This window comes from Colossoma macropomum, unplaced genomic scaffold (genome assembly GCF_904425465.1).
Source record: "Colossoma macropomum unplaced genomic scaffold, Colossoma_macropomum, whole genome shotgun sequence".
In the NCBI taxonomy this organism is placed as follows: domain Eukaryota; kingdom Metazoa; phylum Chordata; class Actinopteri; order Characiformes; family Serrasalmidae; genus Colossoma; species Colossoma macropomum.
The window spans coordinates 43,738,291-43,765,248 of record NW_023494805.1 but is presented as its reverse complement, the minus strand read 5'-3'; the positions used below and the strand labels follow the sequence as shown (position 1 = coordinate 43,765,248).

Sequence of the window (26,958 nt, the reverse complement as noted above, 5' to 3'; positions counted from 1 at the left end):
ATGAGTTTGGCTTCTTTTTAAAGGGGATTAATTGAAATGTCTGCATAATTCAGTCGTTAAGATGTAAATAAACTCATTCAGAGTGGTTTGATGTTCATTTACAGTGGTGGTGATAGGAACCAGGGGTCATGATGTCCACAGTGTCTCAGTCATCAGGCAGTGAATTCATAACCATTTCATGTAGGAACTTTCTGTGAGGGAGCTTTTAGAGGTGGACGTCTGGTTCCTATCACCACCACTGTGAACAGTTCTGACTCGGTAAGTTTCTCTTGAACAGAGTGTTTCACACCAAACCGCTCTGTTTACGTCTTAACCACTTAATTATGCAGGAATTTTAAAGATCAGTGGACTTCCCCTTTGCCAGTTAAGAGTAAATTCAGGTGAGCTTTTTAACACAAACATTCTCACTTCACAGTATGTTTGCTGCAGATTTCAGCAGACGAGCCGTCCTGCGATGGAGCCACTTGGCCACAGTGAGGCGCTATTGTACACGCATCCTTACGCAGCTTTAAGCACAAACTTGTTTACTGGCCTGTCCAAGACGCCAAACTCACCATTAAAGCCAGAGAAAAACTCTTGAAGGGCAACTCCAACAATTTTTCACATTTTCTGCATGATTAAAAGGTATGAAAGGGTTCAGAGTGGTTTGGTGTGAAACGCCAGAGCTGTTCACAGGAACCAGACGTCCCCCTCTAAAAGCCCCCTTACAGAAAGTTCCTACATGAGATGGTTATGAATTCACTGCCTGATGACTGAGACACTGTTTTATGATAGTTTTGAACTTAAACTCCATTCATGGTGGAGGGATACATGCAGGGCGCTGTGAGGCAAAATAGTCCCCAAAGAAAACTTATTTCAGATTTTCCACTATTTTCCATCATCAACATTCCATATAAACTCAGAAGACTCGTGTAGGTTCACTGGTGGTTCTGGATAGTAAATAAAATGTCTATATTTGTGTTGTAGTCATGGCGACCCCTGGTTCCTATCAGCACCACTGTAAAGACATCTGAACCATTTCACACCAAACCACTCTGAACCACTCTGATTACCTCACACACTGAGTTATGGAGAAATTCTGAAAAATGGGTGGAATTCTCCTTTAAATGGTGCAGCTGTTACATTCTGGCCCCTTTAAGCGAGAGCACGAACTGTGAGTGGGTTCTGGGATGAGCTGCTCCGGCTGGAGCTCAGAGCGCTTACCTGAGTGGCGAATGAGGCTGGAGGCTGAAATGGGCTGGAATGTACATAATCATTACAGATAAAGCTACAACTATTGATTATTAATATATTAATATGTGCCAAGTTCTGTCTAGGAACAACTTTATTGGAAGTCTGTTTTTATGCGTTTGTGCTTTAATAGTAATATAACATTTTGTCACTGTCGTAATAAAAATATCATTTTGTTTACTTTTTGCACCATTTAAAAGTGACAGCTGTGCCTTACAGTATGTAAATACTGTACGTTGAATGGACCAATAGAAATGCTCTAAAATTACTTATGTTTACATACATTAAAAGCAGGACTGGGTGTCAAATTTAAACTTTTATGGTACTCATTTCAGTATTACTGAAATTTCAGTAGGTGTTCAGTCTCATCAGCATCAGCCAATAAACAAGCCTGTTCCAAAATCCAGGCAGCTGATTGGCTGTCTAAATTGCATTCGTGTCATATTATTGTGATTCATTGACAAATAAGGGCTCATTTTAGAAATTCTAAATTAAAAAATGTTTAAATGATTTCTGTATCTGCAGTAATCTAATCAGTGTGTTTTGTTTCATAGCTTTTATTATTGTGGCCTTTAATTACACCAACTTGTGTTTCTGGTTTAAGCCACACCCACTTATAGTTCATAATTCTCTAAATATCCTAAAAAGTATTAATACTCAATTTCTGAAAAGTACTCGGTCTTAATTAAAAGTTAAGAGGGTTTTTTCCTTCTATAGTTAATATTAACGAGGTTAATTACGACAGTGACAAAATCCAACATACAGTCAGGTGCAAAAGTTTATGCACCCCATAGTCAAATTATGTTTGTTGATTTTTTTAAATGTAAATAAGTTCTCTACAGAGAACACAGAGCACACTTTAGTGTTTATTAGCTGCATGGAACATCGGGGGAACAAAACTAAAGCGAAACATGGCCGGTGTGGGAGTTCTGTTTTATTTTTGCTCCACTGTGTAAGTATATTTAAGCGTGTTCTCTGTGGAGGATGTTCTATTTTTCCTCTTAGAAAATCAACAATTACATGGGATTGGACCAGGGGGCGCTCAGACTCCTGCACGCTGGTGTAGCATTTGTGCCTATTTGTGTTTGTGAGGTCAGTTTTCGGTGTCGGAGGAGTCCGAGCCGTCGGTCAGTCGTGTTTGTTTCTTGCGGACGTTCCAGTGCAGACACTGCGCCAGGCTGTCGAACCAGTCGTACACCAGATCGTGGCAGCAGAGCGACGGTACCGGATAGCAGGAGGTGGTGATTTTAATACTGCACACAGACAGAGAGACGGTCAGACATCAAACACGGTCATGATACGTTTCTGACCTGCACAGTAGTATCAGTAGTATCATCATCATCATCATCATCACCATCATCATCATCATCACCATCAACAACATCAACAACAACTCACGGTCCTCATAAATCAGTTTACCATCCAATCAGATTCTCCACTCTCTCTCTCTCTCCCTCTCCCTCTCCCTCTCTCTCTCCCTCTCTCTCTTTCTCCCTCTCTCTCTCTCCCTCTCTCTCTCCCTCCCTCTCTCTCTCTCTCTCGTCTCCTCCTCCTCTGTTTTTTACACTGTTTTTTAAGTGCACACATTAATGGGTAATTCTGGACTATTTCTATTCATCATGAAATTCTAACAATGTGAAGAGGAACTGCAGTTTTCATATTATGTAAAAAGCAAATGATAAATTAGATATAAGACTTGGGTGACAGTGATACAAACACACTATGTGGCCAAAAATTTGTGGACACCTGCTCATACAATGTTTCTTCCAAAATTAATAGTGAGTCTGTGCTGCAGTAACAGCCTCTACTCTTCTGGGAAGGCTTTACACTGGATGTTGAACATTGCTGGGAGGATTTGATTGAGCATTAGTGAGGTAAGGTACTGATGTTGGATGGTCAGTTCTGGATCAGTCCAACTCATTCCAAAGGTACTGGACGGAGCTCCATCCCTATATGTGTATGTATGTATACACATATTTGTAAAGCATATATATATAGATTCTTAGATGCATCGTGATGCAGATGTGAACGATTCTGAATCGATTCTTTTCAACGTCAAAAATCGATTTTCTAAATATTTAATTTATAACGTAATGTTGACGGAACGCAAAAGGCGGAACCTGGCAGTGGGTAAGTGTAGCGCCCGGACAGTCTGTGGCGGCACATAACAAAAACACTACCGGATGAGCGAGAAATCTGACCGGCTCCCTCTGCATTAAAGCCAGGTTAGGTCAGGAGTCACAACACAAATGATAAGAAGAGCCATTTTGCCTTTCAACGAAGTCAAACCAGCTTGGGAGACACAACATTTAATGCCCAGTATGTCTCAGTGTGTGTTAATGTCCTAGTATGGGCTAAACAATATAAACGAGAACGCAGATTTACTCCGCTCTGCTTTAAGCTTCGCCTACAGCCGCTTTCCTCCCATCTCCGCCAGAAAACGTCTCCTCAGAAGTAGATCAGTTAAATGTCTCTCAGCGTTCGGCTGTTTTCTGAGGCTGAAGTTGCTTCTTATTCTCCAGCTTCTTGTTCGAATTTTCCCGTTCCACCTTAAATTCTGACTGAGGCACCGAATGTAAATGTGGCACCATTTAAGGTGGAACGGGAGAATTCGAAAGAGAAGCGACTTCATCTTCGCCACTTTTTAAGTGTGTGACAGTCTCTCACTGCAGATTTAACTTACCAGGAAACTGCGCTGCTTATAAATGCGAATAACGCATCGCTGCTGTGTGACCTGCAGTCTGCACGCCAGTTCTCAGTCGTTGCAAAACAGGACTTTCGCGCTATGCTGCACACGACCCGTCTCAAAGATACTTTACTGACACAGCGACCCACCCCCCCCCAACGAGACCAAAACCGAAGTTATAAAATCACTAAAGAAAACAGGTAGAATACCTTTAACGCGCTGCGTGGACGTCCATCACCACAGGATCTTATTTCACCGTAACTGAGCATTTTATCGCAGATGAGTAGCAGCAGCTTCTCGTGCTCCAAACAAGGGCAGTGAATGAGAGCCTTCTAGCTCACTTGCCACATCACTTCCATTTGATTTATTAAAAAAGATATTGGGAGTAAATTCATTATGGATACGGAAATACGATCTTCTGTGAACGTCGCTCGATTTCTGATTTTAGTTTAACATGATTGTCATTGAGAATTAAAACCTTCTAAGTTCGTGCTGCTCGTTTTATGTCTGTTTTACTGTTTATTTACTTTCAGAAATGAAAGCAAAGGCAGCTGAACTGTCTGTACTTCAGTCCCTGTTTATAGAGATCAGTGTATAATACAGTCAGAAACCACATAATCAGGTCTAAAGTGCAGCTTTATCTCCATCTGCTGTTTTAAGGTGGAGCTGATTAAACACAGGCAGAACAGCAAACACAGCACATACACTCAAACTACAGTCCAGAGTCCAACATTAAAAGGAACAATGCACCAAAATACTTCTCCTACCTACTACTACTATTAATATTAGTAGTATAATAATTGTGTAGGTAGTTTGACCAGAGGAGGATGGGTCCCCCCATGTGAGCCTTGGTTCCTCCCAAGGTTTCTTCCTCAGCTCTGAGGGAGTTTTTCCTGGCTTGCTCACCTGGAGGATTTACATTTCATGTTGAAACTTTGTCTTTAATGGATTTCTGTGAAGCTGCTTTGTGACAACATCAGTTGTAAAAAGCGCTATACAAATAAATTTGACTTGACCAAAATACCCAATTTGCTCAGCTTATTCCCCATGAATTAGTATGGTCCTAACTGCATATCTCATTATTGTCACGTCATTAATTATTTATTTTAAAGCTGCACTATGTAATATTTTTGTGTTAAAGCTGAAGGCAGTGTCGTTACCGAGTGAGGAGAATATAAACAGTCTAAAATATGGTGAGTGCACTGCTGCGAGTCGCCCTGTGAAGCCTGAAATAATCAATTATCGATCATTTAAAAATCAGAGGCATCAAGTTTTTCACTCCACGTCGTACATCTTTGCGTATTAACGTCACACACAGACTCTAAAAGAAGGTCCGGCTCGATGTTTCGGCTTCAAATGATCTCAAATCAACATCACACTGATAAAGATGTGATACAGTAGTAGATAATTCACTCACATCCTCAGAGACGCTCCTTCACCGAGTTCAGACTGAGTTCTCTCTGAGTTCTCTTTCAGATTCATCCACTCAGGAAGAAGCACAACCCACACCACAGTGTTCTGTGTGCAGTTACACATTTCCACCAGAGGGGGCTCCAAATCCCCAAAACCTACACAGTGCAGCTTTAATGCTGGACTCTGCACTGCAGGCTGAGTGTATGTGGTGTGTTTGCTGTTCTGCCTGCGTTTAATCAGCTTTCTGTCAGGTCTGTATTTACAGCTCCGCCTTAAAACAGCAGATGAAGATAATCAAAGCCGCACTTTCTCACCAGCAAACAAAGCTGCGTTAATTACACTGGAATTCGTCTCTACGTGTGGAATTACCGCAGAGCACGCAGAGCTGGAGTATATGGCCAAAAATCTTATCACACTATATTTTCCATTAAAATTATATATAAGTATGATATGCGTTACCTAAAGCTCAATTTTAGATCTGAATAGTATCCTATTAATAAATAAATCTAATATAGAAAAAAATACTAATATTAATAATGTATGTATGTAAAAAGCCAGCACTAGCTAACATGGCTAAGTGAAAATAGCTAACTCTGCTAATCTAAAACTAGCTTTCTCTTCTAATTTCAAACAGCTAATGCTAACAAGCTCTGCTAACTGTAAACAGCTATCACTAGCTACTGACTAAAACAGCTAACCCTAGCTGACTGTGCTACCTGAAAACAGCTAACACCAGCTGACTGTGCTAACTGAAAACAGCTAACCCTAGCTGACTGTGCTAACTGAAAACAGCTAACCCTAGCTGACTGTGCTAACTGAAAACAGCTAACCCTAGCAGACTGTGCTAGCTGAAAACAGCTAACACCAGCTAACTGTGCTAACTGAAAACAGCTAACCCTAGCTGACTGTGCTAACTGAAAACAGCTAACCCTAGCAGACTGTGCTAGCTGAAAACAGCTAACACCAGCTAACTGTGCTAACTGAAAACAGCTAACCCTAGCTGACTGTGCTAGCTGAAAACAGCTAACCCTAGCTGACTGTGCTACCTGAAAACAGCTAACACCAGCTAACTGTGCTAACTGAAAACAGCTAACCCTAGCTGACTGTGCTAACTGAAAACAGCTAACCCTAGCTGACTGTGCTAGCTGAAAACAGCTAACACCAGCTAACTGTGCTAACTGAAAACAGCTAACCCTAGCTGACTGTGCTAGCTGAAAACAGCTAACACCAGCTAACTGTGCTAGCTGAAAACAGCTAACCCTAGCTGACTGTGCTAACTGAAAACAGCTAACACCAGCTAACTGTGCTAATTTAAAGTAGCTATGACTAACTAATAACCGCTAACACTAGCTTACTACTAACTGAGAATAGCTAACTGTAGCTGTGCTAAACTCTGCTAACTGGAAACAGCTAACACCAGCTAACTCTGTTAACTAACAACAGCTACTGCTAGCTAACTGTGCTAGCTTAAAATAGCTTATTCTGCTAACTGGAAACAGCTAACACTAGCTCTGCGTTAGCACTACAGCTAGCACTAACTCTGCTAACTGTCCTGAGTGAACAGCTAGACTCCTTACTCATCTGGAGAGCAGAAGACACACAGCGCCACCTAGTGTACTGAAGCAGCAGCTGTTCAAGCCTTAACTGCTAATAGTGGACTAATCAAACATGCGTTAAACCGCTCTGATGATTATGGTTATCGTTTGATCACCTGTCTCCGTGCTGGATTTCCTGCCTCTTCCTGCCGTCGAAGGAGACCCAGGCCGTGTTGCGGGCGTCGGGGGACAGTGTTATCTGGACAGAAGGGGGGGTTTGGTTACTGATCATCGGCTAAAGGATAATGAGCAGCGTGTGAAATCTGCAGATGGACGTACAGTAACGGTCAGAGGTTTGAACACAGCGGATCAGAGAATCACGGTTTCTTCACTGCTGGGAGGCGTTTAAACATGTTTACACTGAATTTTCTTGTTATGGAAACAGATTCAGACGCATTCAGCCAACTGTTTGTCTTGTAAACTCATTTTAAGCATTTAAGCTGTTGGATCAGAGTGTCTTTAACGTCATCAAACAAACAGCGCGTACCAACTTTAGATCAGCACTGCAGGTAGCGATGATGGAAAAACTGGATCCGGTCAGTAAACTCAGCGCATTAAAGCTTTAGGACACGGCCAAAAGTGTGACTTACAGTCCTGACCACTGAAGAACAGGGTAAAAGGGGGCTAACAAAGTATCAGAGAAACAGATGGACTACAGTCTGTAACTGTAGAACTACAAAGTGCACCTATATAGTAAGTGGAGCTGATAAAATGGACAATGAGCGCAGAAACAAGGAGGTGGTCAGAATGTTATGCCTGTCAGGTTTTCTGTCGTCCTCTGTCCTGATTTTGTTTTGCTTCTTCATGTTTTCTGTTCTTTGATGGTGACGATTCATCCTGCCTCCCTTTTTTGTGCTAAATAATAAGTCTGATCCTCCATTTGTCTAAATTTGGGTTCTCAGACTTCTCACAACACAAAACGGTCAGCAGCACCGGCAGCTCCACTGATTCTTCTACTTTCCAACCAGAGCTACAGCACCAAATTCAGCATAGAAGTCTGACAGACGCCCTCTAGAGCCAGAGTTTGGTTTGTCTGTTCTGGGCTACTGCAGAAACCTGGCATCTCCCTATATAAATATGAAAGCTCATTCCAAGATAACGACAACACAGCGATCCATAGTCACAGCTGATTATACACTAATGAACACATGGTCTGTTTACTATATTCCACGTCTGATAATAGATCCACCCTAAATCTCACACACTGCACCTTTAATCTGGTGGTAAACGTGTTTTTAAATGGAGATGTCGTCCCCTCTCTCACCATCAGCTCCACTCCCGCAGGGACCACGATGGGTCTGAAGGAGAGCGAGTGGGGGCAGATGGGGGTCACCATGATGGCCGGGACGTTGGGGTGGATCATGGAGGCTCCGGCTGCTGCTGCGTACGCAGTGCTGCCCGTCGGAGTCGATACGATCACACCTGCAGAGACGGACACAAACGCAACACAGACATCAATAAACTGCTTAACAGACAAACAGATAAATATAATCTCGGTTTATATCTTATTATAGCAGCATATAGACGTATATAAGGAGAGTCGCTGACTCTTTAATCACCATTATTATTATTATTATCATCATGAAAACAACTGAACCTCTAGTCTATACAGTCCATATCTGGAAACTAAGCTGCAAAAACAGCCTGTTTTGACTCTGTTTCTGTGATGTCACAAAAACCAACTCATTTACATACAGACCCACCCATTCGGCCTACAGCAGTTTAGGCCCACCCACCCAGACTGTAATGTTAGTTATAAGAAGTGCTGCAGCCCAGACTGCTTTTTGAATGAGAACATTCAATCAGAACAGAGCTCATTTACATACGTCAGTAACAAAAACAGTCTGTTCAATTCTGAGGAATAAAGAGAGTTTGGAAAATAATACTGTTCAAATGAATCAGGACCATTTCTTGGTACATAAAACTACACAAATGTTATAAATGGGCCTAAAGGAGAACCTGCATGCGCAAGAGTCGCATAGGTGGCGCTATACACTGTTAAATGACGTCCTCACGCCCTCCCAACACTACTGATACAGGGCTAACAAATAAACAGTGGAGAAAAGCAGAGACACATTCACAGAAACACATGATGGGTCACGAAAACAGGTGAGATACCAGCAGGTATGGGAGCTCGAGCGTCTGGAACTGGAATCTTTCCTTTATCTCTCTGTTTCAGCAGCTTTATTTGGATACTTCCACTGTTACAGGGAGAACAGAGTCGCCGAGCAGCACATCGCCACGTTAACGTTAGCTATGACTGTTAGCATGTACGCTAACACGAACATGCACTCTTTACTTTGCTTTGGAGGCAGAGGATGATGCATAATGCCTCGTTTAGGCAGGGACACTGCTGCTGTCATAATAAAAGTCCTGTATAATTCTATATTCACTTAACTTTCTACCCGTTATTATTATTATTATTATTATTATTATTATTGTAAACAAATAACAAAAAAAATGTATTATAAATAGTAATAGTAGTAGTACAATTACATACAAAAGTTGATTGTCAAATTCCATCATGTTGATTTTCTGAGTGTACATCCTCTACAGAGAACACACTTAAATATGACATTTTTCTGCTAATTTTAGTTTAACGTATTGGGAAAAAAACCTTTTACATGGGCCACATTTTGTGTCTTGCTTATTCCCAGTATGTTAAATTAGGCACATAAACAGTAATTGTGCATTAAAATGTGCAGAAGTGTCTCTGTAAAGGACGTGTTAACTTATTCACACTCAGAAAATTCACAAATACATGGAATTTGACCGGGGTGCACAATCTTTTGACTGTACATCGACTCCCGACTTTGGGCCTTTAGACGTCTCCACACTCTCCACACTCACCATCGCCCTGGACGGAGGTGATGAGGCGGCCGTCCAGGTACAGGTCAACATTCGACAGGTAAGAGGAGGGGCCTCTGTCCACCACCACCTCGTTCAGCACCTGCACACACACACACACACACACACACACGCACACACACACGCACACACACACGCACACACACACGCACACACACACACACGCACACACACACACACACGTCAGGTCAACAAAGTCATTTAAATCTAAATTACTGAACATATTTAACACAGCCTGCTGTTATTCGGTTGTTTGTGACCTGTGTAGCGATTTCACTACATACCGTCCCGTAAAAGCTCATAAACATGCAGACAGAAGCAGGTAAAGGGCTCAATGATGATCATGTTTCACTAATACTTCTATTTCTTCTTCCTTCTATTTTAACACTCCTACTTTCTTACTTTTACAGACATGCACACTCATACACACATACACACACACACACACACACACACACACACTCACACACACACACACACACACTCACACTCACACACACTCACACTCACACTCACACCTATGGAGCGATTTAGTGTGTCCAGTGAGCCTGACTGCATGTCTTTGGACTGTGGGAGGAAACCCACACAGACATGGGGAGAACATGCACTCCACACAAGGACCCTGGTCACCTGGCCAGGGAACCAAACCCAGACCCTTCTTACTGTGAGGCCGCAGAGCTACCCACTGCACTTTTTTTAATCAAATCCATGGGCCAGTTTATGAGTTGTTGTCTTTTAATGAGTCACTGACTAAATGACTGACTGGTTGACTGAGTGACTGAGTGAGCGACTGAGTGACTGACCAAGTGACTGACTGACTCACTGAGTGAGTGAGTGACTGACTGACACGGTGACTGAGTGAGTGACTGAGTGAGTGACTGAGTGAGTGACTGACTGACACAGTGACTGACTGAGTGACCGAGTGACTGATTGACTGACTGACACAGTGACTGACTGAGTGACCGAGTGACTGATTGACTGACTGACCGATCGACTGGCCTTTATAATTATATAATATTACTGTATAATATTATTATTAGCAGTAGGAGTAGTAATAGTATTACTATTATTATTTTATTATTGACAACAGTAATAATAATAATTATATATAATAATATAATTATGATAATAATGCTAATAAACAGTAGTAGTACTTGCAGTCCTTCTTCTAACTGTATTATAAAATCACATTTCTGTGTTTACAGAGAAACAGGCTGGTTAATAATCTGAGCAGACACGGTTCAGATGGACACGCTGAATAGAATGAAGGAGTTTTATATTCACTCATGTGACCAGCTCCATGCAGACGATGCCAGTCCAGCAGGTCCAGGCAGGTTATCATTACAGTGAAAATGTAAATGGTGTTTCTAAGGAAGCTGTTATCGACACCTCACTCTCTCAAAACATTTCCATGAAATATGAAAAACAGCGTATCTGCGCAGTCGGCCTTCCTCAAACACGCTCAGCATCAGCTGGACCTCCTGCTGCTGCGGGTGATGATGGAAAACGGAAACAGGCCGTTTTATTTATTAATAAACATTAGAATGTAAATGTTGTATAAGAGGAATGATTCATTACATCTGATACACCCAGACTCAGATATTCTACATCAGCACAGCACACCCAAAACTCAGGTCACTCGCTGTGGATGAAGTGATGGAACTAATAACGACAAAACGAGAACAGCAAGACTCGCTAACTGACGAAGGGGATGTCACTACGTACTGACTTAGGGTGGCCAAACTGTTGCACCAGTCACAATTACTATTTTACTTGTGACTATTTTTTAAATGAATAAATTATAACAGAACTCTGTATTAACATCTGCAGAGAGATGCTTTTTTACTCAGATGATTTTTACTACTTTTCACTTCAAAAAAAGTCTGGAAAAATATTTAGCACACAAATATAGACATTTTATTTACTATCAGAACCACCAGTGAACCTACACGAGTCTTCTGAGTTTATATGGAATGTTGATGATGGAAAATAGTGGAAAATCTGAAATAATAAGTTTTCTTTGGGGACTATTTTGCCTCACAGCGTCCTGCATGTATCCCTCCACCATGAATGGAGTTTAAGTTCTCTAAACTATCATAAAACAGTGTCTCAGTCATCAGGCAGTGAATTCATAACCATTTACTGTAGGAACTTTCTGTGAGGGAGCTTTTAGAGGTGGACGTCTGGTTCCTATCACCACCACTGTGAACAGTTCTGACTCAGTAAGTTTATCTAGAACAGAGCGTTTCACTCCAAACCCCTCTGAACCCCTCTGAACCACTCTGAACCACTCTGAACCTCTCTGTTTACATCTTAACTGTTTAATAATGTAGAATTTTTAAGAATCAGTGGAGTTCCCCTTTAAAAGAAGCCTCTGCTCTGACTGTCAGGTATGGAAAGTCGTTTCTCTGAAATGTGAGCAGCGCGAGAACAAAGAGCTTTTATTTGCTATGCAAACATTAACCACACTGAGTGAGTGTGAATGAGCTTTAGAGCGTAATAGACTGTAAAATAAATGTCACACCTTCCCACTGATTTCTGCAGATTTTTTGAGAAATGACTTGCAACTCTGCAAAAACAGCATCTTGGCAAGTAAAATCATTTTAAATCCAATAAAAATGTCTAATGTTCCTCATTGAGATCGCTGTAAGAACATTACAAAACTATTCAACTTATTTCTGAACTTTTCTTGTGAACTCGTCAATCTGTGGTGCCCAAAACAGCTTCTGTCTCCTGAGGGAGGAACAGTCATTCGCGAGTAATAAGCAGCACTGAGTGTGTTTACATGCACTCAATAATCAGATCATAATCAGATTTCTGCAGTTATCTGATTATTTAAATGGTCATGCAAACAGCATAGTCCCATTTCTTAGATCAGAGTAAGATCTAGAAATCTGATAAAGAGGCTAGATTTTAGCTCAGTAATCAGATTTCTCAGGGCATGTAAACTCTTACTCTGATTTCTTTCAGATTTCTCAGTCTGAGCATGTGCAAAATCAGACAGTGGTACCAGAAATAAGCGAGCAGCGTCGCCACGAGACGCAGTAAAACACGCTGCTCGCTTATTTCCGGTACAGCCATCTGTTTTTGCACATGCTCAGACTGAGAAATCCGAAAGAAATCAGAGTAAGAGTTTCCTGAAACCGACTACATGCTTGACGAAATGAAAGATTTAAATATTCTTCATCTCCTAGATCATTTTCAGGTAAAGTGGTGCGATGTTTAAAAAGTCAGAGTTTTACGTTTATTGAGTTTATTGGCTGGTTGTAAAGCAGAAATCTGATCACTGTCTGACTCATGTAGGCACAGAGTTTCCCCATTATCTGATTACTCAAAAGCATGAAAATGCATTAATCAGATTACTGATAAAATCTGATTTTCTGCAGTTATCGGATTATTAAGTGCATGTAAACACACTTGGTGTGGTTTTGTTATCGTTTTATGTTGATTGTTTGGGAGCATTTTACTGAGTTCCAGATGAACTCAGTAAAAGAGTGATAAAATAAAAGAGTGCAGAGCGCCTCCTGTCTTTCTCCACCTTAAATACACAATCTACACTGATAAAACTCTTCTCTGATAATCATCCATTTTCACCGGCACCGTAGTCACCATGGCCCCATGTTTTTCAGGGCAAACACATGAACGCAGCATTAGCCTCTGATGTTAAAATGCGTACCTGCCACGCAAAAAGAGAAGAAACAGCAAGTTCACTTTTACACATACTGTTATGATACGTACAGTCACGCGCTAAAGCTTGATCAAATTACTTGTTTTATTGATTTACATTCTGTTGAAGTGAAAAACGCGCCCTCTACAGGGAACAAATTCCTGCACATTTTTTACAGTAATATATACATTAAACAAATACACAGAAATTGTGCACTGATATTTGCAGAAGAAACGCCTTTTTAAGTGCGTTCTCTGTAGAGGTTGTGTCACTTATTTTCACTTAAAAAGCGTAGAATAAGGCTGGGGGTGTTACACTTTGTTGAGTTGTAGTAAACATTACGAATTTTCTTGATACGTCTCTACAGATTATCGTACGAGTACATTTAAAATGTGAACAAGATGCCGTAGCCAGTCTGGGAGGTGCTGGATTCGGACCTGGCTTGTTCCGGCACAAATTAAGCCCTGCCGCCTGGTCTGAAACTCAATCAGGAGGCATCTGAGTCGCTTGCTACACGATTTTATCTCTGAACTGTCGACCCCGACTGCCTCGACATCCGCAGACTGGAGCCGACCAACACAGACTCGGACCGGCTGAGGATCAGGGCTGAAACCGGGCTGAAAGGCGTGGGGTGTAGCCGCTTTACCTGCAGCTGCAGTGTGATTTTGCCCGCCTCCGTGCTGATGTGGTTCGGAGGGCCGGTTCCGTTTCCCTCGGGTTTGAAGAGCTGCTCTCTTCTCTGGAACAAACCCTTCACCACCTTCACCTTCAAACGACTGCGCAGGACGATGGCTGCGTTGCCTGGGAAACGCACAGTCACATGCAGGCAGATCAGTAAAACCCTGCAGACACTTCAGACACATAGATACACAGAAGGTACTGAAAAATTCCTATAAGTTATTATAGCTCATGGTAAATACTGCGTAATTCATAGTAGTTACTGTAGTTCATGGTAAATGCTGAATAATTACGGACGCACTGATCTGGGAATTCTGGGCCGATGCCAATAACTGGTACACATCTTTACATCTTGGACATTTCAAACTGCCTTCTGTAAAGGCCACTGCACACCGGACGCGCCGCAACGTCCAAAAATGTAAAACCATTGTTTTAAATGGAGGTGAGCACTACTTTAAACCAAGTTTAAACTGTGTTTAAAGTGTCCTCACAATGCTGATCATAATACTTGTTGTTATGACTGAAAGGCATTAGATCTCTCGAGTGCTGCAACGACCAGCGTTTTTTGTTCGCTACAGGAAATGAAGACTCTTTGGCTAACCGAAATCATGACTGCAATCTGTAGCATCCAGATTCCCGTGTTGCCTTTGTGCAGCGAAGGGGAGTCGGAATTCAGCACAACAATGCATCACAGAGCGCCGCTCGGCATTTAACCATTACTACATTACATTAAAGCCATGCTGAGGCCGCAGAAAACCACAGTGGATCACGAGGCTTTAAATTTGCACAGAGAGAAGCAGCCAGTTTTTTAGATGAACAGAGAGATGCTAATGGTAAGTTAGCTCAGCTAACATTACTAGCCTGGCCTTTTTCAGCTCAGATCGTTCAGCTCATAAACAGCCAGTGTGTGTGGAGGCAGTAAACTGATACTGAGTGTGATGAGACGCTGAACACTTTATTTCACTCAGTTTATACAAGTAGAGCGTAAAAAAGAACTGGAACCTGCCGTTTATGGGTTCTCCCTGCCGGCGCCTCGAGCACCAGAATGTAACAGCTGCGCCATTTAAGGTGGAACAGGAAAATTCAAACAAGAAGCTGACAAATAACAACAACATCATCAGCCTCTTAGTTTTAATGCTGGTCCTTTTATTTAAGGTTTAAGCTATTAAAACATCTTACCTGGAGTTTTATGTACCGAGCTGCTTGCCTGAGTAGTGCTTGTGTGCTGTCGCCTAAATGCTAACATGCTCTTATTCATACAATAAATGTTTCATCAAATATCAGATTGAAATATTCACCAAATCTAAGCGTCGGCGCGATGTCAGCGATGTTTAAAAAGGCAAATACTGACCGATATGATGCCGACATCATTGTGCATCCCTGTGAATAATTCATCAGTGATACGTAATAATTCATCACAGATACTGAATCATTCATAGTAGTCACTTTCATAGCTACTGAATAATTCAAAATAATTTAAAGGTCTTAAGATGAATAACCAGCCGGACCCAGCGGGCTAATCCCAGCCACAGTGCTAATGCTAGTGGGTAATGCTCAGTGTACCTTCGAACACTTTGTCCACTTCCGTCTTATAGGACTCGAATTTGAAGGGAGTGAGGAAGCCGAGGGAGCCCAGGTGGAAGGCCATAACAGGGGGAACGCTGCCCTGTGGACACAAACGCACACACACCTCATCTACTGCAGCTTTACAGCACCTACACCTGCTTTCAGCCTCTGGGGTCAACAAACGCGCCGGCACGTCAAATGAGATGTTTCTCAATGTTTCTATTAACATCTTTGTGATGATCCAGCTCAGAAATCCAGTTCAGACACTTCCTGAATCTGTAGAGCCGCCCTTTCCATTCCATCTTATCACGAGATCATACGAGACTCACATCCGGAGTTATGAGCCTATGAAGAGGGGCTGAGATACACGTCATCTGCCTCTCACCGTGTGGAGCTGGTGGATTGGTGTGTCCGTCTACATTCTGCGTGAAACTGACCGATAGACACTCAGGAAATCACTAAGGACTGACCATCACGCCGGAAACCCTTCATTCTTCATCCAGTCCACATCGGAGACTCATGTGAAACAGCGTGCAGAGAGTTTACAGCTGCTTCGTAAAGCAGTGATGAGGAGAACATCAGTAAAGCAGTGTTTTCACAAGAGACATCAAGAATTTCTAAAACCGGATTTTTTCAGCTTTAGGGCTGAATTTTCTCTGTACACCAGGTCAGAAGGGCCTCATTACAGAGAGAGCTGAGACTGATCTGAACATTCAGATATATACGTGTGTATTAGACCGTATGCAAGTGCATTTAAAGGCACATTTAAGAACACATGCAAAAATCCAGAAAACGCCCTCAGACTGCAGAGGGTTAACTGACCCAGTCAAACCTAACATCTCACCTGCTACAATCACAGCAGATCTAGAGCAATGTAAACCTTCAGAGGACACCATCAGTGATTGTGACTCACCTGGAAAAGTGAGGAAGCGTAGAGCAGCGTTCCGTCTCCACCCAGACAGATGATCAGATCTACACAGTCTGATATGTCATCAAACCCTGTAGGACAAAGCACAGATTCAAATCATTATAATAACCCCAAAATGAGTAAAATACTGATTTACACTGTAACATAATACAAACACATTTCCAAAAAAATTGGGACGCTGTGTAAAATGTAAATAAAAGTAAAATGCAATGATGTGCAGATCATTTAAATCCTATATTTCTTTGAAAATACTACAAAGACAACAAATCAAATGTTGAAACGGAGAAATTTTATTGTTTTTTTGAAAAATATTTGCCCATTTTGAATCGTCTGAGGACCCAAAGATCACGGCCAGCAAATACTGGTTTTTGGCCTTGTCCCTTACGTACAGAGATTTCTCCAGACTCTCTGAATCTTTTAATGATATTATGTACTGTAGATGATGAAAAGCAAAAGTTCTTTGCTATTTTATTGAGAAATTATTTTTCAAAAAACAACAAAAATTCTCAGTTTCAACATTTGATTTGTTGTCTTTGAAGCATTGTTAATGAAATAAAGAGGTTTAAATAATTTGCACATCATTGCATTTTGTTTTTATTTACATTTTTCACAGCGTCACAACTTTTTTGGAAATGTTTTCTAAGCCGCACCCTCTATATCACAGCTAAAGGAAGCCGTGTGGATACAGAACCTTCTCTGAAGGTGCACAGCTGCTTCCGGATGCTGGAGAACGTCTCGTCTGCTGTGAGAGCGACGTCGTCCACCACCTTCTTCTCCACGTACACCATCAGGTGCTTCTCCTGCGTTCAGTCAGAAACACAGAGAGAAGATGATTCACTGTGAGGCTTTACTGAGCTCAGCACTGTTCAGAACCCAGGACCATGGTCCAAATCACACAGAGAGCACATCTGCATCGGACGAACGTCTGAACGCTGTGCAAACGACCTTAAATACATCAATCAATCAAAAACAGGAGCGCACTGTAAACAGGGAGCTCTGTAAATCAGCCCTTTTTCACAGCCATGACATTCAACTTCAGGTCCTCACTTCAACCTTGTACTGTAAGTTTTTAAAATGAAACAGGAAGATATTAATATAATTACACATTTACATACATCCGGCCTACAGCAGTTTAGCCCCGCCCACTCACACTGAAGATATAAGGAGTGTTTGAGCCTCTTGCCATCGTAGGGACTTGTTCAGTTCCATCACCTGATTTAACTGAATGAAGGACTGAATAGACAAAGAAGGTACTAGATTTTAAATAACTATTTACGCTAACGTTATTGTTTTTTAAATACATACATAAATGTGTGTGTATTTAATATGTATTCAATAATGAATAATTAATTAAATAATTAATAATTCATTAGTAATTAGTTGTTAATTATGGTTAGGGGTCAGCAGCGTTGTTATTTTGTACTAGTTTTACTTTGTTAAATTTTTTTACAAAGCAAAAAAATATTAGTTTGTTTTAGTCTGTTTATTATTATTATTATTATTATTAATGCGTCATGGTAAAAGCCAAGCTGCCTGATCAGCCGTGTCCCAGCAACTACAGACATTAAAGGGTCGTCTACCTCATGTGGTGCCACATCACCAAAATCAGCATCAAATTTTCATGCCATGTATTTGCATCACAGTCAGCGCTGCTGTCTTTGCTGGTGTTGCGCCGAATTCCCAGGCACAATTCAACTCCCATTCGTGTGCATGCAGGCATATGGACGCTACAGATCACACTCTCAGTTATTTACACACAGAAACAACTGAAATCGTGAGCGTAATCTGTAGTGTCCATATGCCTGCATGCACACGAATGGGAGTCGGATTCTTTTTCCTTCAGCTTGTCAACAAATGCAGCTGTCCATGAGGGGGCGCTCACTGCGCGATCTGTATTTACGGCAGTGGTGAAAAAGTGAAATACTCTCTGTGCCTGTAGGGGGAGCCCAAGAGCAAAACACCAATTCTCGCATAATGCTGCTTTAACTGTAGCCCATTTCTGCCTCGGCATACCCAACATAAGAGGACCTCATGTTCTGGACGATGGTGTCTCTGTGGAGGCGGAGAGGCTCTGAAGATGACGACACACAGATTTGCTGGCATTCGATAATTCAGTGCTGATGTTGCAAATGAGACGATCGTAACTGCTGAGAATAACAGATCATAAAAGTTTGTGGGAATCAAATTCTGAGATTTCAAGCTTTCTAGCGATATATTGCATCACCGGATGATCTGATGCATAAAACTGCAATCCCAGCAGGCATTTCCTCCTGTTGGGCTCCCACTTTCGGCTGGCTGTGGCATCACTGGGGTTCAAACTCGGTCTCTTGATAATGTGGTGAATGCACTGATGGCTGAATTACTGAGGTTTTTGCTTGGATTTCTGTGTCCATGAATGTTTAACACACTGTAGAAAACTTTAAAAGTAACCATAAAGACCATAAAAACACGTATGTAAACATATCACTGCGGTCGGACAAAACCAGTTTTTCAGTTTTTGACATAATGTGAAAATGCCTGTTGCTCATTACATTGTATGTAAATTTCATGATGAATGGACCAAAAGAAACGACCCAAAATTACTCTGGAAAAATTCTGGTTCCACTGACTTACATTAAAAGTAAAGTAGGTTTCTTCCTTCTCCTGTAAAGTTACTATTTTGGAGATACGAGGTTTTCCTCCGACAACAGCGACATGCAAATCCATAATAACAAATATGTAAACAATTCAGTTTAAGTTTACTGAACATCAGTCCAATTGTGTTGGACTAAATATAATTAACCCAATATTTTTCAGATTCTTTGTTCAAGTGACAAAAAAATAGGCCAATACATTTAAGTTGGATCAGAAATCTCAGGACATTTTTTAAATATAATTAGGTTAAAATTTAAGTCGAAAAATTTAATTTGGTCACAAATTTAAGAACTTCCTGAGACACAGAATAAACTGTGAGCAGGAGGGCTGGATCTTTTACGAGGAAACTGCTGGAATCCTGAAAGCTGAGCAGAGCTATGAGAGAAAACCCAGAGGAGGAGATTAGACTTCATTTGCCTCTGTTTATGCTCACAACCAAATCATGTGTAATGAGCTGGACGGAGGCCCAAAACCTCCTCCACCCCAGACTGGAGTCACAGCAGACCATGAGCTCACAGCAGGCTTCTCGGGTCACTGCAGGTCACACGGAAAGGCTGGCTTTACACTGCAGGGCTGCTTGATTACGGCCAAAATTTTTCTCAATTATCTTGTTTTCATAATCGTTAGAAGCCAAAATTATGATTAAAAATAAAATTTGAAAAACTGTCCAGTAAAACTCACTCAGAACACTCCATTACGGTAGCAGCTCTAATATGTCCCCCTCGTTCTCACTATATCAGCTCATCTGCAGCGTCTTAGTTAAGCCCTGGAGCCACTACCTGACTTTTAAAGCTCTACACTGACTGAGTAAGATGCTTTACAGACTGGCTGGAACAAAACAACATTAATACTGATCCAGCAAAAACTGACAAAACTGAGCTGAACCTGATATTGCGGCAGTTTTATGGCTCAGTCTGATTTGGTCAGACTCTGAAGATCAGACTACACGTTTGGCGAATGGTGTTGGGTTCATTTCTGGCTGATTCCAGGTTGTTCAGCTGTTCTTCTGTCACAGCTGCCGACTGAAAAGCTGCTCAGTGGTGATGACAGTTTGGGAATTTAGTGTAAGGAGCTGGTGAACGAACTGCCGGCTGTGCAGCGAGTGGGCGGAGCTCGTTACTCTGACGTATCAACGAGCTGCTCGTTAAGGAACTATAACTTGGTGAAGGAGCTGCGAACATTAAAACATATTAAACGCCGCGTTCACGGCCCAGTTTATTAATTTATTACTGTATTTATTTAACTGTTGTATTAAAGCAGTAGAACACTCGAGGAGTGTGTTATCACCAATAACATCACGGCTGTGATGATCTACGGCGACCAAATCACAGCCGTGATGTTATTTCACAATAACACACTCCCTCTGTGTTCTATTGCTTAAGTATAACACCTTTTATAACTTCAGTATTAGTGACGGATCAAAATTACTTGAAAACAGTCTGGTTCCATTGACTTACATTAAAAGTGAAGTATGTTTTTTCTTCTCCTGTAAAGTTACCATTTCTAACCTCCGTGTTTATCTGGCTTGAGTCACAGCAGAAAGAGCTGTTTATTCTCTCTAAAGCTCCCTGAAAAGTGCTGTGATAGTGTCTGCTATCCGGTGCGGATCAGAGGAGGATGGGTTCCCCTTCTGAGTCTTGGTTCCTCTCAAGGTTTCCTCTCTTGCTCTGAGGGAGTTTTTCCTGCCACCGTTGCTGTTGGCGACGCTCAGACCTGGATCTCTCTGTAAAGCTGCTTTGTGACAACACCTGTTGTGAAAGGCGCTGTTTAAATAAACTCTGACTCGAGGAAGGCGGACGAGTTCAGTCGTTTCGCCCACAGACTGATTCGCGTAAGCGTTAGCCTTTCAGAGCCGCGCCGCTCTGAAGGCCCAGGAAATGAGATCCTGTAACAAAAGCCTGCAGGTGTGCTGATGTTTGCTGAGTCAGAGCTAATAATGCGCTTGGAGATCTTTAACAGACCTGATCATGTGGTTTCTCACAACCTCACCTACAAACGTGGACTAAAGTACGTTAGCATAGCTAAACACAGTCACCATGAAGGCTGAACCGGGTCTGTATTACTGTATATTTATTCCTCTGTGCTCAGTGCGCTCCTACAGCGCCCCCACAGGGTCAGTGTGTTCACTGCTGTTCCTGAATGTGGCCACGCTTTAGCTCCACTACTGTAACTTACACACAGCAAGTGTGTGTAACAAAAGTGTTGCTTGGCTGTTGCTATGTTATCCCAGGTGGTTGCTAAGGTGTTGCTAGGCTGTTGCTATGTTATCCCAGGTGGTCGCTAAGGTGTTGCTAGGCTCTTGCTAAGTTTTCCTAGATGGTTGATAGACCATGGTCAGGTTATCCCAGGTGGTTGCTAAGATGTTGCTTGGCTGTTGCTATGGTAACCCAGGTAGTTGCTAGGCTGTTGCCATGTTATCCTAGGTGGTTGCTAATTGATAAAGTGTCACTAGGCTGATGCTACGTTATCCCAGGTGGCTGCTAAGGCGTCGCTAGGCCATTGCTATGAAATCCAGGTGGTTGCTTAAGTGTTACCAAGTTATCCCAGGTGGTTGCTAAGGTCCTGGTAGGCCATTGCCATGGTATCCCAGGTGGTTGCTAAGGTATTGTTGTGTATGATCAGACTTTTATCTGGTGCTGTATTTCACACAGTGAATCAGGAGTAAGTGCTGTATGGTGTTTCTATGGCTGCTTTGTCGGTGTTCTTTATCTCCTACCTCCACCAGAAACCTGCACAGCTCCTTAAAGGGCTCCAGCAGACCCTCGTCTCTGACCTTCCGGATCACCAGCACATTCAGGGGGGGTTTGCTCCATGTTAGCCGCTGGCTGGCCGGGTCCTGGATGTGCCTGGAGTTAAAATAGCACAAAACAGACTCAATCAACAGCTGCATTCAACACGAAATCACTTTGGACATCACGCAAAATCAATGACCTTTATTACTGCTCTATGATCTTTATGAAACCTTTTAATCAGCTTTGAACTCCAGTTTAGCACCTTAGGCCATGTTCAGACTGCCAGCCCAAATCTGATCTTTGTCATAATCAGATTGAATCCAGTTTGAGTTTTGATAGCCTGGACAGAAAAAAAAAGAAACACACGAAATCTGATTTTTGCAAATTTTTGTAACATTTGTAGCTGGTTTGAAATGCGACTTTTACAGATGTGTCTCAGTCTGGATGCTCTGGACGCTCATATCGGATTTCAGAGTGTCTTTTCGTCACTCGCAACACGACAAACGGCGACGATGTCGAATCCAGAGAGATGAAGTGCTGGGATTCAAGAGGAGCTCCAAAGATTCATGATGATGAAGAGAGTTCTGAAGAGTTTGGAGGGCGAGATGATGCTCCTCCATCTCTCCTGCGCCCGCGTTTAAAATCGCACAGATGCGTAGTTACTGACGCCTACGTCGTTACCATGGCAACCCATGCAGATAGACTGGTGATGTCTGGACACACAAACTTGTTCTGAACACTTGCAAATAACAGAGCAGAGGGTCGCCTTAAAATATCTGACCTGAGAAACTAATCCGATTCGCCCGCAGTCTGAACACAGACAACATATGATCTCCAAACAAATCTCTCTGAAAGAGGAACAACTTGGACTTCACGGCTGTTTTGACTGGAAATTAAATAAACGAAGGGTGGTCTCTGATTTTTGCACAGGACTGTATGTTTTACAGTCGTTACTGAATAGTATAAATAAAAATCACAGATTAATAAGATATTTATTTTTATTCATTCTGGCTTGACAAACCTGCCGCTATGAAATACCAGGTGGTTGCAGGAGCTCACATGATTTTTCTTAGCCAGAGTGACTTGTAGGTGAATGTAATCTGGTTCCTCCAGGTTTCTTTAGTAAGGATTCTGCATAAAACATGAACAACCAAAGAACCATTTGCATGCTTAAATGGTTCTCTACATGGTGAAATGGTTCTTCAGATTGATGGAAAATGTGTTGCATATGGTTCTATACAGAACCATTTTCAAAATAGTTGTATATAGCAACAAAAAGTGTTCTCCATCAGTCTAAAGAACCATTTCACAATGTGAACTCTGCGCTGATTGGCTCTGCCTCATTCAAAAAGCAGATGAAACACTCCTTATGACTTCAGTGTGGGTGAGTGGGGCTAAACTGCTGTAGACTGAACTGGCATATACATCTAACTGTTTTGTGACATCACAGTGAACTCAAAACAGGCTGTGTTTGTAGCTAGAACCTTATTTACTTATCCACCTCAAATTCCACCTACGTGTACAGCCACTGAAGCTGCTGAACACTCGTTTTATTGGCTCCCTACCGAAACACCTGCATGAATTATGGTGTGCTTCATCAAAAATAAAATACAAGTAAAATGCAATATTCCCACAACAATCTTGGATCAGTGATACTCACATGACTGAGGTCGGGTTGGGGAGGATGCAGGCTTTGGGTCCGAAGTGAGTGGTGGGATACGGTCCATGAAGAAAATGAGCTCGTCTGGAATAATAAAGATATTGAACACTTATCAGATCTTTACTGACTGACAGCAGAACCTGTACTTCCATGCTATGAGGCAATTTAATAGTTTTCTGATTGGTTTCCACTGGAAATGGGGTGCTTGACCTAAATCTGCACAAAAAGGGAAAAGTCAACCTGGAACTTCATCAGTTACCTGGTAAGTAACAGGTTCACAAAAATCCACCTGAAGCGAATTTAACTGCACTGATTTCTGAATGTGAGAGTTCATTACATCTACAATAATAATAGTCCAAGTGGGCTGGACAACGTGGGAAAAACTGTAATATCACGCTCCAAGACGTTTCCACGATTGGAAAAAGACAAAGGCCCAGTCCCGTTTCTTATCTTTACCCCTACCCCTTGTTTTCGAGTGTTGCCCCTTGGAACTGAGTTACAGGGTAGTGGTTGAAATCCTCCCTCTGAAATGGGACCCTCAAATAAAAAGAGCATCACTTCATTAACAGCTACCAGCGCTGCTCTGTAGGCGACCCTGCCAGTCTGCAGTGACAGCAGAGGAGGGTAAAGTTCAGCTCCTCACTGCTGGGCTTTAGTTACATTTAGGGATCATATGATCTTCAAAGAGGGAGGCAATTATTTATTATCACCCACCTCTAATTCTTCAGTGATATGAAGCTGAAGTCAGATATTCACCAGATTCTAGTTTGAATTGTCCCGTTCCACCTTAAATGGAGCAGCAGTTATTATTATAGTGCCTGAGGCGCCAGAATGTAACTGTTGCTCCATTTAAGGTGGAACGGTTAACTTAGCTAGCGAGTTACAGAGACATCAGTACTAGTATTGATTTTTTTTATGCTTGTTATGAAGAAAATGACCAAAACACACTGAAACGACATTAAATTAAGATCATACAATGTTTGTCGTAATTTTTAAGAGAGAAAATTCTCACATTTGTGGGTTTCTTTGGTCTCTTGTTCTCCATCTTGCTGGTTTTTCTTTTTTTCTCATAACTCTCTGTTTGGAGTCTCTGAAAAACCTCAGTTTGGAGGGTCATGTAGCCCCAACACTTCACCCCACCCCTCTATCTCAACAAGAATCAGGACACCCTACCCCTAGACGAGAACACCCAAAACAGAGGGGTAGGGCTGAGTGGTGGGGGTGAGGGGTGAAATGGGACTGGGCCCACATTTAAAAAATACTATAAAAACTATGAATAAAACTATTTCTATTCTACATTTCACCCACTGCTGCACTAAATCCAGTTAAACTGGACTAACTGTGATCTCTTTGTAATCAAACGTGCAGTTGAGAAGGACTGACGACGATAATATTTACTCAGAAACGGTTATTGTGACATACAAAATCATAATCTACCACTCTGAGGTTGGATACTCACACCTCCAGCAAGTGACAGTATAAAAGTAAAGAGATAATCAGCCTGTAAAAGCGCCGTTTTCCTTTACCTGCATCGGTCCAGTCTTTTAGGCGAGCTCTCGCTCGTCTCCTCCAACGCCGCGGGCGTCTCTGAAGCCTCGTGCTCTTCAGCTCGCTGGTCATTTCCTGCCTGCTCTTGAGCGCTTGGACCGTTTGATCTTCGGTGAGATTTTTTCCCCTCTCTCCGTCTCCTTGGAGATTTCCCACGCCTGGGCGGCCGGTTAGCCCCGCCTCTCTCCTCCACACCCTCCATCCTGAAGAGTGAAAAAGCCAACATGAGCAACACCAGCAAACTGATCCCTACCTTTATCAGAGACAGAGGAGAGTTTTATTATACTGATAAATGCATTTTACATTCCTTTCCCCAAAGAAGGTCCACTTACGGCATCTGTGTGGATTTATGAACCAAACACAGCCAGAATGTTCTGTTCTGATTGTGCCAAGTGGCTGAAATGGCAGATGTGCTAGTTTTTATGACATAAAACTACAACTTCATTCAAAATGGCTTCGTTTCTATGCATAGACTGTATGAAGTTATACATAAATTATGCTACTTTGTTACCCTGTTCTTCAGTGGTCAGGACCCCCATGGACCCTCACAGAGCAGGTACTATTTGGGTGGTGGATCATTCTCAGCACTGCAGTGACACTGACGTGGCGGTGGTGTGTTAGTGTGTGTTGTGCTGGTCTGAGTGGATCAGACACAGCAGTGCTGCTGGAGTTTTTAAACACTGTCCACTCTATTAGCCACTCCTACCTTGTCAGTCCACCTTGTAGATGTAAAGTCAGAGGCGATAGCTCATCTGCTGCTGCACAGTCCGTGTTGGTCATCCTCTAGTCCTGCATCAGTGGTCACAGGATGCTGCCCAACAGCAGCACTGCGGTGTCTGACTTGCACAGCGCAACACACACTAACACACCACCACCATGTCAGTGTTACTGCAGGGCTGAGAATGACCCACCACCCAAATAGTACCTGCTCTGTGGGGGTCCATGGGGGTCCTGACCACTGAAGAACAGGGTAACAGAGTATGCAGAGAAACAGATGGACCACAGTCTGTAACTGTAGAACTACAGAGTGAAACTATGTGGCCAGTGGACTTAATGAAGTGCTCAGTGAGTGTATATTAGTGAATAAAGTAATCTAATTTAATCTCCTCAGTTCCATTTTAGTCATCAACATTTAACTGTTTGTTCCCAAATAACTGGGTTTAAATTCATTCTGCTGTGTTGGTTCAGGAGTTTGGTTTGGTTTGGACCTTTTTTAGTCTGTTTTTGGTAGCTAGCTACGTTTACATCTCTTATAATCATTATTTTTGTTTAAGTTGAAAGAACATTAATATAAATAATCAATATTACTCTTTTCTACTCGCTTCTGCCTTAATATCAGCCAATATAACAAAGCAACGAGGTTACCATACTGGTCAATAACACAATTAATAATAAAATAATAATAATACAGTAGCAATAATAATAATAATAGTAATAACTACCGTTAGCCACTTTTAGCCAGCTAATGCTAACCTGCCTATTCAGGTCAATGGTGTATTAGCTAGCTATGCTAAGCTACATAGTTAGCCGGTCCAGTTTCCGCGGGTTTAAGACTCGACAGCCGGACAGTCAGCAGGGATAAAGCACGTTATCGAGAACTCTTAATTAAATACACATAATTATGCGGACTGAGTTACAGGACGGCCCCAAACACGACTGTCATGAATTGCTTTACTAGCTTACCGTTAGCAGGACAGAGACGCCGAAACGAGGCTGTTATTTTCTTTTCCCACCTGTTTTCCGGATAGTGCCG

At 42.1% G+C, this 26,958-nt stretch overlaps 1 protein-coding gene across 1 annotated transcript; it reads right to left on the bottom strand.

Annotated features, from left to right (window-relative positions):
- Positions 1–1,014: 1,014 nt before the first annotated feature.
- On the bottom strand, positions 1,015–26,958 carry nadkb (NAD kinase b). The gene is made up of 12 exons (XM_036597230.1): positions 26,889–26,958; positions 25,184–25,408; positions 23,658–23,741; positions 21,982–22,111; positions 17,323–17,431; positions 16,617–16,702; positions 15,701–15,803; positions 14,106–14,260; positions 9,775–9,874; positions 8,189–8,346; positions 7,041–7,123; positions 1,015–2,483 (listed from the first exon to the last, which is right to left on the bottom strand). Exons 2-12 carry the CDS (start codon positions 25,405–25,407, stop codon positions 2,324–2,326), a joined length of 1,392 nt encoding a protein of 463 aa, XP_036453123.1. The 5' UTR covers position 25,408; positions 26,889–26,958; the 3' UTR covers positions 1,015–2,323.

Coding starts and splice junctions, on each gene's coding strand:
- nadkb (XM_036597230.1), bottom strand. CDS start 25,407: ATGGAGGGTGTGGAGGAGAGAGGCGGGGCTAACCGGCCGCCCAGGCGT. Junction 15,804..16,616: donor ACGCTTCCTCACTTTTCCAG/GTGAGTCACAAT, acceptor TTGTGTCCACAG/GGCAGCGTTCCCCCTGTTAT. Junction 2,484..7,040: donor GAAATCCAGCACGGAGACAG/GTGATCAAACGA, acceptor GTCTGTGTGCAG/TATTAAAATCACCACCTCCT.